The 15470-nt window shown below is 47.3% G+C and overlaps 2 protein-coding genes across 2 annotated transcripts; one reads left to right on the forward strand and one right to left on the reverse strand.

Annotated features, from left to right (window-relative positions):
• Window positions 1-123: 123 nt before the first annotated feature.
• On the forward strand, window positions 124-13226 carry shld2 (shieldin complex subunit 2). The gene is made up of 10 exons (XM_062566711.1): window positions 124-274; window positions 668-1518; window positions 2283-2433; window positions 3662-3769; window positions 3883-4077; window positions 10009-10155; window positions 10234-10437; window positions 10859-11102; window positions 12429-12544; window positions 12640-13226. The coding sequence occupies exons 1-10, from the start codon at window positions 124-126 to the stop codon at window positions 12837-12839; spliced, it is 2367 nt and encodes a 788-aa protein (XP_062422695.1). The 3' UTR covers window positions 12840-13226.
• A 137-nt stretch (window positions 13227-13363) lies between these two features.
• On the reverse strand, window positions 13364-15470 carry LOC119213934 (nipped-B-like protein B). Its single transcript, XM_037465187.2, has 3 exons — window positions 15327-15470; window positions 14279-14599; window positions 13364-14098 (listed from the first exon to the last, which is right to left on the reverse strand). Exons 1-3 carry the CDS (start codon window positions 15406-15408, stop codon window positions 14046-14048), a joined length of 456 nt encoding a protein of 151 aa, XP_037321084.1. The 5' UTR covers window positions 15409-15470; the 3' UTR covers window positions 13364-14045.

Genomic DNA, 15470 nt, shown 5'->3' on the forward strand with positions numbered 1-15470 from the left:
AAAGATGGTACTACAGCGCTATTTTCTGAATGAATAAAAATACAAACACTTTTAAAGAGCCTGTTAAAACACAATAATCCATTATTTAGCCACTATTGAATTTTGGTTCTTGTGCTCCTCAGCATGTGCGAGCGGAGGACGGTTCACGTCTTCCTGGGGGCTCCGGCTCCCTCCTCAGCGTCCGCAGGTGGGGGGCAGGGGGAGGAGCGTCGCCCTGATGAGTGGAGACACCTGGAGCTCACCTGGCGGGACGGCCGTCTGAGTCCAGCGGCAGGTGAGAGGTTCAGGGAGCCAACGGGAAATATGTTCCATTTACTTACAGTGTTGTTATTCGTATTTTAAACTGTCTGTACTCTTCTGTGTTGCTAATTGCATTTTATTCACACTGATTTTATGGTGTTTTTCTTTACTTCAATTTCCATAACCATTTGCAGTGATTTCTTTTAATAGTCACAAGTGCCACATTTCCTAAGTCTTTGCGCAATTGAATAGGTTTTTATGCATGGAGTCAGTAAAAAAAACAATTAAATAAATTAAATAAAATGTAAACCTTTTTTTTCATTGGATCAAATAAGGAGTCTGGATTAAGACTATTTTTGGTTGGACAGAACAGGACATTGTTTGGAATACTTGGGGCAAACATGAGACCTACATTGATAACTATAAAATACATATAATATATGTGCTTCAGAGGAAGCTGGAGATGGTCTTCTGGAGGAACCAAGCAACCGAGAGAACAAAGACACCGAGCGATGCACGTCGAGGTGTCTAATCCAGCCCGCAGAACGGACCGCGGAGGCAAAGCTTAGCGCTGTTGAAGGCGATCTCAGACCTGCAGAAGGATTCCTGAGAGAAGAAGAACCAGACGCCGGACAGGAAGACCAGTGCTCGGCTTCGGTTCTTGGGTATCTTGACAGCTGTTTTCCTGCAGCTCAACCAGAACCAGTAAAACCAGAACCTCCATGCGGCTCTAAACAGCGGCCGTTGCCTGGCGCCGCTTCCCTGTCCGCCCGCACCCAGTACCTCACCACGTGGACGCTGAGTCAGGCACTAATCCTGAGAGGAAGCCAATCGACCACCACCAGCCCGGAGAAGACCCTGCCTCCTCAAACCCCCTCTAAGGACACCCAAACACCTCCGTCCGTCTCCTCCGGCACCCCGGAGCTCTTTGGCCCCGCAACGCCATCACCCGAAGCCCCCGCCAGGCTCCTTAGCCAACCCGGCCCCACGCTCCCGAGGGCGGAGGAAGGGGGCGTGGTGGTCGAGGCCACCGCGGACGGAGTGCTCTGCTCCCAAGAGGCCGAGCCGCAGGAGTCCAGGACCCCCCGAGGCTCTCCTCCCAAACCTCCTGGTGTCAAGAAGGCGAGACTCTTAGAAAACCTCAGGACCAAAGAGCCCACCAACCCCCCTGCGGGGCTCCAAGGTCCCACCACACTTCTGGTCCGATGTGACAAACAGGGGTTCCGGCTCTCGGTTCTGGTGGCGGTGGTTCACCCCTGTCACCTGAAGGAGGTGAAGGTGAGATCAGATATATTTTTATCTTAGACTTTAAAGGAGACCTATCATGCTTGTTTTAGGACTCGTACTTGTGGCTTCCACCTTAAACTCATGCTGTGATGTTATGAAGCATTTTTCTCTTATAGTCTGTGTGAATATCCCTGTATTCACTTTCTGTCTGAATCGACCAATCTGTGCAAGTTGACCGTTAAATGGGCCCATGTTGAGAAAACAGTCTGTTTCACCCAATAATTCACCAGGAATCAAAACCGCGCAGGTTGTTTTGGCGGTTGGTAGAAATGTGTAGACGACCTATCAAAGTGGAGGTTTAGGATATGTCCCCTGTAAAAATAGTTTATGGAGCAATAACAACTGCTATGCTTCACAATCCTTGCTGCTAACATGCTGATGTGAAGCAGGTGTAATGTTCACAAGCTGGTTTTACGTAGTAGCATGCTAACATCTTTAGCAGAAAACTCAAAGTCCAGCTAAGGCTGATGAAGGTCTTTACTTCTCCAGGTATTGGGGACATTCCACAAGTTGGCCTGCTGGTGGCCCTAGATGAAAGGGTTTTGGCGGATTCATGTTCTGGGGAAGACTGGGTGTTGAGTTATTAATCAGTGGAAGAACAAACGCAAACACACAACTAGCCTAAAACTTGATGCTAAAATAAGAGGCTAGAATTTCGACTGGAGTAAAAATTTGAAAGCCTCCTTGTGTTCTTCTAACTAAATGATTTGCACCACATCCGCTGGAGGTAACACGTTTGATTTGTTGGACTAAAGGTGAAGTCCGGGGCGGCTAGGGGAACCTCCGTCCCTCTGGCGTCCATTGTGGTGACGGACCAATCTGGCGTGGAGATGAAAGTGGTGCTGTGGCGCCGGGCGGCGTTCTGGGCGTTGACCGTCAGTCCTGGAGACGTTCTGCTCATCACAGGTACATAAATGTTGATGATGTCTCAAAGCTTCACATGGTAAAGCTGGAGTTGGTCGGTGTCGCTGGGGGATGTACGGAGGGTAGCAGGCAACCGTGAAAAGTTCAATTAAAGGCAACAAACAGAAGTCTTCAGTCTTAATCTGAAGCATCTGAGAATCTCGTAAGTCCATCTGTCCGTCCTCCTGTCCATCTGAGAGTCAGACCTGTCCGTCCTCCTGTAAGTCCATCCGTCCGTCCTCCTGTCCATCTAAGAGTCAGACCTGTCTGTCCTCCTGTAAGTCCATCTGTCCGTCCTCCTGTCCATCTAAGAGTCAGACCTGTCTGTCCTCCTGTAAGTCCATCCGTCCGTCCTCCTGTCCATCTGAGAGTCAGACCTGTCCGTCCTCCTGTAAGTCCATCCGTCCGTCCTCCTGTCCATCTAAGAGTCAGACCTGTCTGTCCTCCTGTAAGTCCATCTGTCCGTCCTCCTGTCCATCTAAGAGTCAGACCTGTCTGTCCTCCTGTAAGTCCATCTGTCCGTCCTCCTGTCCATCTGAGAGTCAGACCTGTCTGTCCTCCTGTAAGTCCATCTGTCCGTCCTCCTGTCCATCTGAGAGTCAGACCTGTCTGTCCTCCTGTAAGTCCATCTGTCCGTCCTCCTGTCCATCTGAGAGTCAGACCTGTCTGTCCTCCTGTAAGTCCATCTGTCCGTCCTCCTGTCCATCTGAGAGTCAGACCTGTCTGTCCTCCTGTAAGTCCATCTGTCCGTCCTCCTGTCCATCTGAGAGTCAGACCTGTCTGTCCTCCTGTAAGTCCATCTGTCCGTCCTCCTGTCCATCTGAGAGTCAGACCTGTCTGTCCTCCTGTAAGTCTATCTGTCCGTCCTCCTGTCCATCTGAGAGTCAGACCTGTCTGTCCTCCTGTAAGTCTATCTGTCCGTCCTCCTGTTCATCTGAGAGTCAGACCTGTCTGTCCTCCTGTAAGTCCATCCGTCCGTCCTCCTGTCCATCTGAGAGTCAGACCTGTCTGTGGGAGGTTTAACATTCGCCTAATCTTTGTCATTGTTGCAAAGACCAAATTAGCCTTATTTTTGGAGTTTAGGGATGTGTTTACAATTTGTAAAAAATCAGTGTTCATGCAGTTTGACATAAGTGTTTCTTCATTCTATAAGTTCAAGAGCCCCACATATAGGCGGCTTTGACTCCATCAGTTGACCAAAGCCATCCCTTCCCCCCTGGTCTCCTTTCAGGTCTACAGGTGAATGAAGACAGGTGGAGGGGAGAGACGGTGCTGCAGTCCACCTTCACCAGCAAACTGCTCAACCTGGGACGGGTCACCGCCTCGGCCTCGCCGACAGGTATAACGGACCCCAACTGAGGCCTGAGTGAACCCAATCAACCCCACGCCAACCCAATCAACCACAATCAACCCCACCCGCCCCAATCTCTGTGTCTCTGTCTCTCTCTGCAGCTCCTCGGCATGTCGACGCTGACTCTCTGAGGTCACTGTGTGTTTTTCTTCGGGAGCGGCGCCCCCTGCTGGTGTCTCTGAACCTCTGCCCACCTCAGGACCTGAGCCGCCTCCCCCACGCCTGCCTGAGGTCACTGAGGGTCAACACCCTGGTCCACGCTCTGCTGCGGGTCACGCACACAGAAATCGGCACAGGTGAGCGGGTCACAGGTACACTAGTCGATTTCACAGTGGAATTATGGGTGTCACAGAGCCACCCTCTGTTCTCTGTGACCCCTGGTTACCCCTTCTCACCTGACGTCAGCAGACATGGGGCGGCCATCTTGACTTCAAATAAAAGATTGACAGGGTTGTTTCTCAGTGCTTTATTCCTGTGCTGTTGCATTGTGGGTAGTGGGAGAAACCAAGTGTGGTGGCAAAGGAGGGGGTAAATTGTGTGGGGTTAGTGAGGTTTGCTCCATAATCATCGTTAGAATTATTGGTGGATGTGTACGGTGTTATGATAAGAGCTGTTAACAGAGGGAAATGGGGTAGGCAATCTAGTAAGACCGGGTCTGCACAAGTATCCCATGTTAATGGTCATTATTATCCCCATGTGATTAGGGCCCTAGAATTGGTGGGACCCAGGTGTATAAATGTCTCACCTAGTGGAGTAATCGGGAGTTGGTGGGCTACGCCTGGTGGGAGCGGTTGCACCTGTGAGCACCTGCACGTTACGGCTTGGGAAGGATGTGAATAAAAAACTTTATTGGCATACAACGTCCTCTGTCTACTATTGTGGAGAAACTCGGGATGTCCTTTTGACAAATGGTGTCAGAAGTGGGATCATTATGCCACCCAAGACCAGGCAAGACCGAGGTGCGGGCACAGAGGAGCAGGGGGGAATGGAGCAGGAGCCGGCCAGCTCTACGGAGTTACAAGAACCAGCTGCTGTTGGTAGGGGTGACGCCGTAACTCCGCCTGCTGTGGGCCCAACAGAGGGAATTGTCTCAGAACTGGCGGGCCTGGTTAAAGTCCTCCTACAGTCCCAAGTTGCCCGTGACGATCGAATGGAGCAAGTAATGGCTAAACAAGACCAGCGTTGGCAAAATATGCAGCACCAATTCCAGCAAATCCTGCACCAAGTGGGAGAAATCCAGGCCGGAGGGGACCAAAGGGCAAGTCAGGCCGTGTCTACCGCTGCAAGCCCAGTGCCAACAGAAGAAGGTACGTCGTTTGGAACTATCGAGCCAAGGTTAAACCCCTTGACCAGAGAGGACGACATTGAGCAGTTCTTAACAACCTTTGAAAGAATGGCTACGGCATGCCGGTGGCCCCAAGCTAATTGGCCGATAAGACTGGTTCCCCTGCTGACGGGAAAGGCACGTGGGGCCTATGTAGCCATGGATGGGAATGATGCTGAGGACTATGATAAAGTGAAGGAGGCCATACTTATAAAATATGAGATTAATGCAGAGATTTACCGGCAAAGGTTCCGCTCAGTAGAGATTCGGCCAGACGAGAACCCCCGTGAGCTTTATGTACGATTGAAAGATCTCTTCTCAAAATGGGTGAAGCCAGAGACGTGTAGTATTCAGCAGATGTCTGAAATTATTATCTTGGAGCAATTCATGCGAATGATAAACTCTGACATGGCAGTGTGGATTAAGGAGCGTGCTCCAGCCACAGCAGAAGAAGCAGCCAAGCTCGCAGATACATACCTGGCTGCCCGCCGGGAGACCCAGCACAGCTTTGGAGGTCGAAGTCAAAGGTGGTCAAGTAAGTCTGGGGGGGAAGGGGGTCATGCCCAAGGTATAGGGAGTGTTTTTGGTAAGCAAGGGGATAGAACTAAGAAGCAGGAAGTTAGATGTTACTATTGTGGGGAGATAGGACATACAAAGCCCAGTTGTCCATCCAGGAACCTTAAGCACTCGGCTGTCTGTCATGTTCGTCGCCCTTACGAGCCACACACTGTATCACCTGAGGCTAGGCAGACAGGCACCACAGACATATTGACACCAGTACTGGTGAATGGTCAGTCGGCTAAAGCCTTAGTGGATACGGGTAGCACTCAGACGTTAGTACGTGACAGCTTGGTTCCTGTGCATAAATATAGTACCCAGAAGGCCATTAAAGTTTGCTGTGTGCATGGGGAAGTGAGGGAGTATCCGACTGCAGAGATGTACATAACCGTGCAGGGCCAGACTTTTTTGATGGAGGTGGCTGTGGCGGCCCAGTTACCACATGAGGTAGTACTAGGGCAAGATCTTCCCATTCTTTGTGATTTGGTTCCCAAAGTTCAGCCCTGTTATGCAGTAACCCGAGCCCAGAGGGCGATAGCTGACCTGCAGGAGATGCCTTTTGCAGATGTTGACTTTGATGTGCCAGTTGAGAAAAAACGCAAATCAAAAAAAGAAAGGCGGAAGTGTAAGTTTGAGGGTAGTATGAAAGCGGGAGGTGAGGAACTGCCTTTGCCCGACTGCGCTGTTAATATGACAATCCCGGAGGACATAGGTGAAATGCAGAGAAATGATCCGACTTTGCAGGACTGGTTCCAGAAGGTGTCTGTGGTAGATGGGGTTAGGAAAGAGGGTGGATCGGCTTTGATGGAGGAAAAATACATTTTGGAAAAAGGCATACTCTATCAGGTGAAAGGTGCGGTTGAAGCATTGGCAGTGCCGGAAGCAATGCGCCATACCGTGATTACTTTAGGCCACTCGGTGCCTTGGGCAGGACATTTGGGCAAGGCCAAGACGTTAGCAAGGGTTGGAAGTCGGTTCAGTTGGCCCAAAATATATACGGATATAACAGAGTTTGTTCATACTTGTACAGAGTGTCAGATGACATCGGGAAGGAGAGTGGCCCCGGCACATTTGTTACCATTGCCGGTCATTGACACACCCTTTAGTCGCCTGGGAATGGATATAGTAGGGCCCCTGGAGAAAAGTAAGAATGGGAATCGGTATATTTTAGTAATCTGTGATTATGCCACCAAATACCCAGAAGCCTTTCCCCTTAGAACCATCAAAGCTAGACAAGTAGCTAACTGTCTGGTACAGCTGTTCTCCAGAGTGGGAATTCCTCGTGAAATCTTAACAGATCAGGGTACGAACTTTATGTCGGTGCTGTTAAAACAGGTGTACCAGCTGTTGGGAATAAGGGCAATTAGGACCACCCCTTACCACCCCCAGACGGACGGTTTGGTTGAACGATTCAACCAAACTCTCAAAAGCATGCTGCGCAAGTTCGTTTCCAAGTCAGGGTCCGACTGGGACCAATGGTTACCGTATCTGTTGTTTGCTTATCGAGAGGTGCCGCAAGCTTCCACGGGTTTCTCCCCATTTGAACTATTATATGGCCGGCAGGTGAGAGGACCTTTGGACCTGCTTAAAGAGCGGTGGGAGGGACCCAAAGATGGAAAGTGCAGTGTGGTCCACTACGTGGTCCAAATGAGGGCGCGGCTGGAAGAGATGACATCACTGGCCCAGGAACACCTCAACAAAGCCCAGCAAACCCAAAAGGTTTGGTACGATAAAAGGGCAAAGGAGAGATCGTTGGAGCCTGGCCAAAAAGTGCTGCTGCTGCTACCCACCACAGAGAACAAGTTGCTAGCTAAATGGCATGGACCCTATGAGGTGCTGCGGAGAACGGGTAGAGTGACCTACGCAATCTCCATGCCAGAGCGGGGTAAGAAAACTCAAAACTTCCATATTAATTTGTTGAAAGAGTTCCACCCCAGGAAGGAGACCGGGGCCGTACAACTGTTTGTTCGAGTGGTCGGTGAGGAAGAAGAACCAACAGAGCAGTACTTCCCCACCAGCTCCACCCCACAAACTGTTGATATATCCCATCTAGAGCCACCTCAAAGAAGCCAGATAAAGCAACTGCTGGATCCCAGGCTGTTTCAGGAGAAACCGGGGTGTACTAACTTGGTGCTACATGATGTAATCCTTAGGGAGATAACTCCCGCCCGCCAGAAGAGTTATCGGATCCCTGAACGCCTGGTGCCAGTGCTGAAGGATGAACTGGATATTATGCTCTCCATGGGGGTGATCGAACCATCCCTTAGTGAGTGGTGTAGCCCCATTGTTCTAGTCCCCAAAAAGGATGGTACCCTTAGATTTTGCATTGACTTCAGACATCTGAACAGCGTGTCTAAGGTAGACCCTTATCCAATGCCAAGAATCGATGAATTAGTGGAAAGACTGGGCAGAGCCAAATATCTATCCACCATAGACTTATGCAAGGGGTACTGGCAGGTCCCTTTAACTGCCAGAGCCAAGGAACTGACAGCGGTTAGAACCCCATTTGGGCTATTTCAATTCAGGGTTATGCCATTTGGACTGCAGGGGGCACCAGCGACTTTCCAACGTTTGATGGACCAGATCCTGCAGGGCACCAGGGAGTTTGCGGCCGCATATCTGGACGATGTGGTCATCTTCAGTGAGACCTGGGAAGAACACTGTCAACATTTGCGGCAAGTCTTGGGAAGAATTAAGGCAGCCGGTCTTACCATCAACCCAAAGAAGGGTACAATTGCCAAGAGAGAGATCAGCTACTTGGGATTTGTGATTGGAGGAGGAGTCATTCGGCCGCAGCAGGAGAAGATAGAGGCCATTCGAAGTTACCAACCTCCGACAACTAAGAAACAGGTGAGATCTTTTCTGGGCTTGTTGGGATGGTATCGGAGGTTTATACCTAATTTTTCTGGCAGGGCCTCTGTGCTTACAGATCTCACAAAAGCCACCGCGCCCAACAAGGTGGTCTGGACGGAGCAGGGTGAGCGAGCTTTCCAGGACTTACGAGAGGCAGTATGTGGAGATTCCGTTTTGCTTAGCCCAGATTTCCAGAGGCCATTCATTCTGCAGACGGATGCCTCTGGAGTCGGACTGGGGGCGGTGTTACTACAGGAAGTGGACGGAGACCGCAGACCGGTGGCATTCCTGAGTCGTAAACTCTTCCCTCGGGAAACCCGTTATTCGACAGTGGAACAGGAGTGCTTGGCCATCAAATGGGCCACGGATTCACTACGGTACTACCTGTTGGGAAGACCCTTTGTGTTAGAAACCGACCATCGGGCTCTACAGTGGTTGGACCGCATGAAAGACTCTAATGCCCGGATAACAAGATGGTCTCTCTCTCTCCAGCCCTACCAGTTTACTGTGCAATACTGCCCGGGAGCCAGGAACAAGGTGGCTGATTTTTTGTCGCGGATCCCAGAGGAGGAAAATAACTAAAATGGGTTGGTGACCCCAGCTCGTGGAGGGGTGGAGCGTTGACACTTGGGACGACAGTGGTCGTCTGCAGAAGGAGGAAGAAGTGTCACAGAGCCACCCTCTGTTCTCTGTGACCCCTGGTTACCCCTTCTCACCTGACGTCAGCAGACATGGGGCGGCCATCTTGACTTCAAATAAAAGATTGACAGGGTTGTTTCTCAGTGCTTTATTCCTGTGCTGTTGCATTGTGGGTAGTGGGAGAAACCAAGTGTGGTGGCAAAGGAGGGGGTAAATTGTGTGGGGTTAGTGAGGTTTGCTCCATAATCATCGTTAGAATTATTGGTGGATGTGTACGGTGTTATGATAAGAGCTGTTAACAGAGGGAAATGGGGTAGGCAATCTAGTAAGACCGGGTCTGCACAAGTATCCCATGTTAATGGTCATTATTATCCCCATGTGATTAGGGCCCTAGAATTGGTGGGACCCAGGTGTATAAATGTCTCACCTAGTGGAGTAATCGGGAGTTGGTGGGCTACGCCTGGTGGGAGCGGTTGCACCTGTGAGCACCTGCACGTTACGGCTTGGGAAGGATGTGAATAAAAAACTTTATTGGCATACAACGTCCTCTGTCTACTATTGTGGAGAAACTCGGGATGTCCTTTTGACAATGGGTAATGCAGTGTTCTGTTTCTAATGACACGCTGCAGACATTGTTTTGATTCTATCAGATCGGGAAGAAAACACACTTTTTACCTGTTATGGGAAAAACTTCAGAGGAAATCGAGACAGAATAAGAGCTGCACAAATGTCGGAGTGATCTATAAACAAAGAGAAGGGCTTTACAGATAAAATACCTTTATACACTTAGCCTGAATAAGCTGAAGTTTTGACCTTTTTGGTGACTGGTGTTAATGAATTGGACGCTTGTTAGCTTGGAGGAGTGAGGCGGATTCTCGCTTCAGGTCAGCGGTTCAGCTGCACGCCGTTTTGACCGTGGAGCAGCCGCTCGGCCAGCAGGGGGAGCTACTGCTGTGGGGAGCAGCTGTGGACTGGCTGCCTCGCTTCACCCGAGACCGAGGTACAAAAAACACCAACGCATACGTGTGAAGACACTAATTCACCAAAATCCCCTGATAAAATCCTCGGTGTGGTCCAGCGGCTGTCTGGGACTTTCGGTTCCTCTTAGTCAGGGAGAGCTCGACCTCCAACCTGGCGGAGCTGCATTCCACCTCCTGGAGCTCGGCCCGGCCTCTGGATCCCACCGACCGCCGGGTGCTGGACTTCATCAGACCGCCACCCTTCCCAAACGGTGGCAGCCTGGAACTGGACCTTGACACGCTGCTGTCTCAGAAATACAGCGGTGAGTTGAACAGCTGATGAAAATGTGGTAATGAATTCACCATTTGTTTAAATCTGAAGCTTTGAGACCCGTTAAACGGAAGCTTTCTGCCTTTTACTCTATAAAACCACAAATATCAAACCTTTGGTGATGTTAGAAAAAAAGGATGGGGCATTAAGAAGGCCTGAATAAAATGTCATGGTATTAAACAGTATAGGTAGTAAAAATTTGCAGCACAGTGAGATTAAAAATGAACAATCACCACACACATATCAAGATTAAAAAGGACATATATTTGTACCCTGAAGGTACACCTGAAGAAAGTTAGAGCACACATATGCTAAAAAGTATAAGAACCAAACTTTAATTCTCCGACCCCTTATGGTTAATTGAGGCTGAGTCATGACATCGGGAGGAAGTTCTTACGGTGTCCTCCCATCAGGTGACGCGGAGCTCAGGGTCCAGGTCTATGCTTTCCACTTCCAAGACTCTCCGCCTTCCCAGAATGCACCTCAGCCGGTCCTGGACAGCTCCACGCCGCTCGATGGTATCCTAGCGGCGCTGAGCGGTGACATCACCTACACCGGCTGCGGTCGCTGCTCCACAGAACTTGATACCGACGCCAACGGTATTTACAGGCCGTGTTACCGCTGCCTGCCCAACACCACTGTACGCCGCTACTACAGGTACTACTGCTAATACTTCAGGTACTATTACAAGTACTACTGCTATACTTCTACAGCTACTTCTGGTACTACTTCAGGTACTACTGCTAATACTTCACGTACTACTGCAATACTTCTACAGCTACTTCAGGTACTACTACAGATACTACTGCTAATACTTCAGGTACTACTCCTATACTTCTACAGCTACTTCAGGTACTACTACAGGTACTACTGCTAAAATATTAGGACTAAAAATGTCATGAAAAAAAGTTTAAATATTTTATGTCAGAAAAAGTTTTGAAAATATAGTCAAAATATGTTAAAACAAACTAAATAAAAAAGGTAACAAAATATTAGCTCAAATAATATCAGGTCTAACGTTTTTTTTAAAACGTCCAAATACATGTGGTTGAAAAGCGTTTTGAAAAAAGGTACAAATATGCTAGGTCAAAAAAATTTCATGCAGGAAAAAAAAGATGTCAAAAATGATTATACGTTAGGTGAAAACTATTACCCATGAATTCAAAACATACAAAAATAGTAGGTCAAAAAAGTTTTGAAGAATAATCCAAATTAAAAAAAGCCTAAAATCCTAAAAAAAAACGCATTAAAAAGATTTTATGGATTCTTTTTTTTATGTGACATTTGGAGTCAAACTTGGGGCGAGAGACAGGTACACCATGGATCAGCTGCCAGCCAATCGCAGGGCTGCACAGAGACAAACAACCATTCACAATCACCTCCACACACCTCAGTCACCAAATCATCCCCACAGCACGGCCCCTTTATCAATACCAATATATCAATATATCAATAATAACGGACTCTCAGGTTCTGATGAAAAAAATGTCAAAAATGTTTACGTTGAATGTTTTTAAAAATAATAAAAATATGTAAGGTCCAAAAATTGTTAAAAAAAGTCCAAATACAAAAAATGTAGGTTTAAAACATATTTTGGAAAAATGTAAAATAATATGTCAACAAATGTTTTTCAAAAAGAAAGTTATGTCAAGATATGCAGAATTAACTCTAAAGAGCGCAATGAAGACATTTCTTCATTCCTACAAGAGCCTGAAATGCATGCCAGATTTTGGGAGTTGATGAATGATAAAGCCCCTAAAAGTTGAATTAAAAATGATGAATCATATTTTTATGAGGGTCTTCTCGGCCTGGCTACACCGGTGCTTGGGCCCTAAAAATGACATCATCATGAATGTGATGAAACATCAATTACTTGTCTTAAGGACCTTCAGTAATTATTTGAGCAGTTCAATCTTTGTGAGTGGGCGGGGCTCAACCTTTTTAAAGTAGACCTTAAAATAGTTTTATGTGTGTGTGTTGCAGGCCGGGTGTGTTGACTGTGAGTGGCCGGGGCAGCCGCCAGGTGTGCGTTCAGGTTCCTCCGGTTCCTCTTCAGGAGATCCTGGAGGCCCCGCCCGATAAACTCAGCAGGATCTCAGGTGGGACTCCTGCCGAGATGTTTCCAGGGGGCTTGTGAGTGGTCAGTAAAGCAAAGGTTATAGAGTTCACAAAGTATCTCCTACTTGTATCTCAGCTCCAGGCTCCGAGGTGAAGAACGTCCAGGTGGCAGCGGAGAGAATCCGGATCCTCCTCTCCCTCCCGAGGAAAACCTTCGTCCTCACCGTCCGGAGCGACTGCCTGTGCGACGAAAACAGCGTCCCCCTCAGTCGGGAGTTTACGCTGCTCGACCTTCGGCCGACTGATGAAGCTAAGCAGCTAACGTTAGCTAACTAGCTTTACTAGCGGTGAAGGTCGTCTTCATTGGCTGATTGAGGAAGGTTGTTGGGTTAAAAGTTGACGTTATCACCCATCTTACGTTAGCTCAAACCAGCGAGCCGTGTGAACGTTCCTCACTTGAGGCCTCTCGCTTTGTCCTTGTCTCCTGTCTCCTTTTGTATTTACTGCCCAATAAAAGATGTATAAACAACCTTTTTCAAGTAACGATTACACATCATAAAAAAACATTGGAAAAATGTCATATAAATATAAAAGGCGCTCATCTGCAAACAAATGTATGTTTGTGTTTTATAAAATGCATTTTGTTTCTATCAGTGGCTATTCTTCAAAGAGGAATAAAGACTTTCATTCTCTCTTCTGATAAATGAAACTTTTCCTGCTGCATCCATGTGTCAGTAGTAATAAACATGAACATAATCCAAAAGATGAAACATCTGTTCATCCAGCACTTGTGCAATCACTCCGTTTTAAGGACATTGTTTTATAAATTCTTTATTTTATATCTACACAGGTAAAAAGACGTACAATTTCATTTAAGTTAATTTACCCCCAGACCATCAATTTACTGCTTAAGCTGACGTTCCTAAAAACGCAGGTATTACTCAGAACATATTCATCCTTTACTGTTATATTTCAAATGTTTTTGCCTCATTAACATAAAACACACACACAAAATGCAACAAAATATGATGCTCACAGTATCATAAGACATTGACCAGCTAATAGATCCAACATGAGCCGTAGTCTCATGAAGACAAAGTTAACCAATCAATAAATATCCTGAGTGATGCTAACAGTGTGTAGCTGTTAGCTCACCTAGCATTGGTAACTTAAGGAACAGTTTAGTTCTTTACTAGAAACCTTCACACATGAACACACCCAGGCTAGCCACTTCCACCTGCTTTTATGCTAAGCTAAGGCTAATCTCTATTATTCCTGGATATCCTCTGGAGACACCAAACCACAGACACAATGTCCGTTGAATCCTCTGTGACATTAAATCTGATTTAATAGATTGCGTCATGTTGAACCGTCCCTTTCACGTTATTCACAAACTTCATCTTACGTTTCTCTGCCTCCGGACTCTGAAGCAGGAAGAGGTTCTTTAAGAGAAATAATAAGCAATAAATGTGAAATATACATAACTATATGTAGAAATATATGTATCTATATGTTTATATGTTTTCAGAGGTCAGGATGTCTTCAATTCTCTCTTGACGTTTCTTCGGCCACTTCCATCAGATCATTTAACAAATCTGAAACATAAACAGGAAGATGATGATTGGTGGAATTAGTTTACGTTTCCTGGTCAGATTTTTAAAACAAAAAGTCATGAAACAAGCTATTCTTTTTTTCAATTTCATTGATTTCATTAGATTCGATGAAACAGCTGTCACACTCTGATTATTGATCAGGCAGCTGTGAACATCACGTACCTCCATCATTTATTTGTACGGTTTGAGGTGTCATTCCTCCGCCCATGTTGTCTCCGTCGTGGCCTCCTGCAGACGTAGCTCCCTCCATCTCACTGAAGAGACCAGAGAACCCAGATTTACTCTCCTTCTTCTTGTCCTCACCGGCGTCTCTGTCGAACATCTTTGAGAAGAAGCCTTCCTTCTTGTCTTTGTCCTCGCTCTTCTTCTTCTTCTTGTCGTCGTCTCTATTAAAGATCTTGGAGATTATCCCTCCTTTGTCTTTTTCCTTGTCCTTGTCCTCCTTTCCGAGAGCCTTCTTCACTGCATCCTCTACCATGTCTCCTGCAGGACAAACGCCACCACAGAGTCAGAGTCAAACCAGGAGTGTTTGATTCATCCCAGCTGGAGCACCAGAGGGGTGGGGTTTATCTCAGAGGATGAGACTACCTGAAGCTCCATCGAGCGGTTTCTCCTAACTGGGTAAAGTTAAACCAGATTGTTTGCCTACAGTTACTTTTACTGACAGATTGATCTTCAACCAAGGGACAACCTGCTTGGTCTGTTTGACCTACATGGACCATCACTTACTAGATGGTTTGAAGAGTCATTTTCTCATAGACTTCTACAGGACCAAAGGAGTCGCCCCCTGGTGGTCACGCATCTTTCCAGAATGTGTCCTCCTAATCACCGATGAGAAGGTCATGTCACTGACAAAACTCGAGCTTCTTTGAAGCAGCTGTTTCAACCCCAACATCCAGAGAGCCCCCCTAACCATTAATCTAGTTTGCATCATCATCATCATCATCATCATCTTCATCATCATCATCATTATCATCATCTTCATCATCACTTGTTATAGATAAGAGCCATTATAAGTCCAGTTTAAGGTCTACAGTGTGTTAGTGTGTTAGTGGAGGTTTAGTCTGAAGAGGTGTGTCGTCATGGATCCTTAATAAGTGAGTCATAAAAGGACAATATCTCTGAGATGTTCCACTAAAACTCCCTCTTGTAATATCCCATCCGAATCGCACCATGTCTTACCCCCCCACGGCCCCACATCTCTACTCACCCATTTTCTCTGCAATCCATGTAGAGGCCATTCTGTCCGTCTCTCTGTCTCTGAGTGTCGTTCTGTCGATGAGCGTCCTCATAGAGTCCACTTGTAGGTGCAGGTGAGACTGAAGCCGACGCCCCTCTCAGGTGTCCCTCCCTC

The sequence above is a fragment of the Pungitius pungitius genome, chromosome 13 (assembly GCF_949316345.1).
Source record: "Pungitius pungitius chromosome 13, fPunPun2.1, whole genome shotgun sequence".
NCBI lineage: Eukaryota > Metazoa > Chordata > Actinopteri > Perciformes > Gasterosteidae > Pungitius > Pungitius pungitius.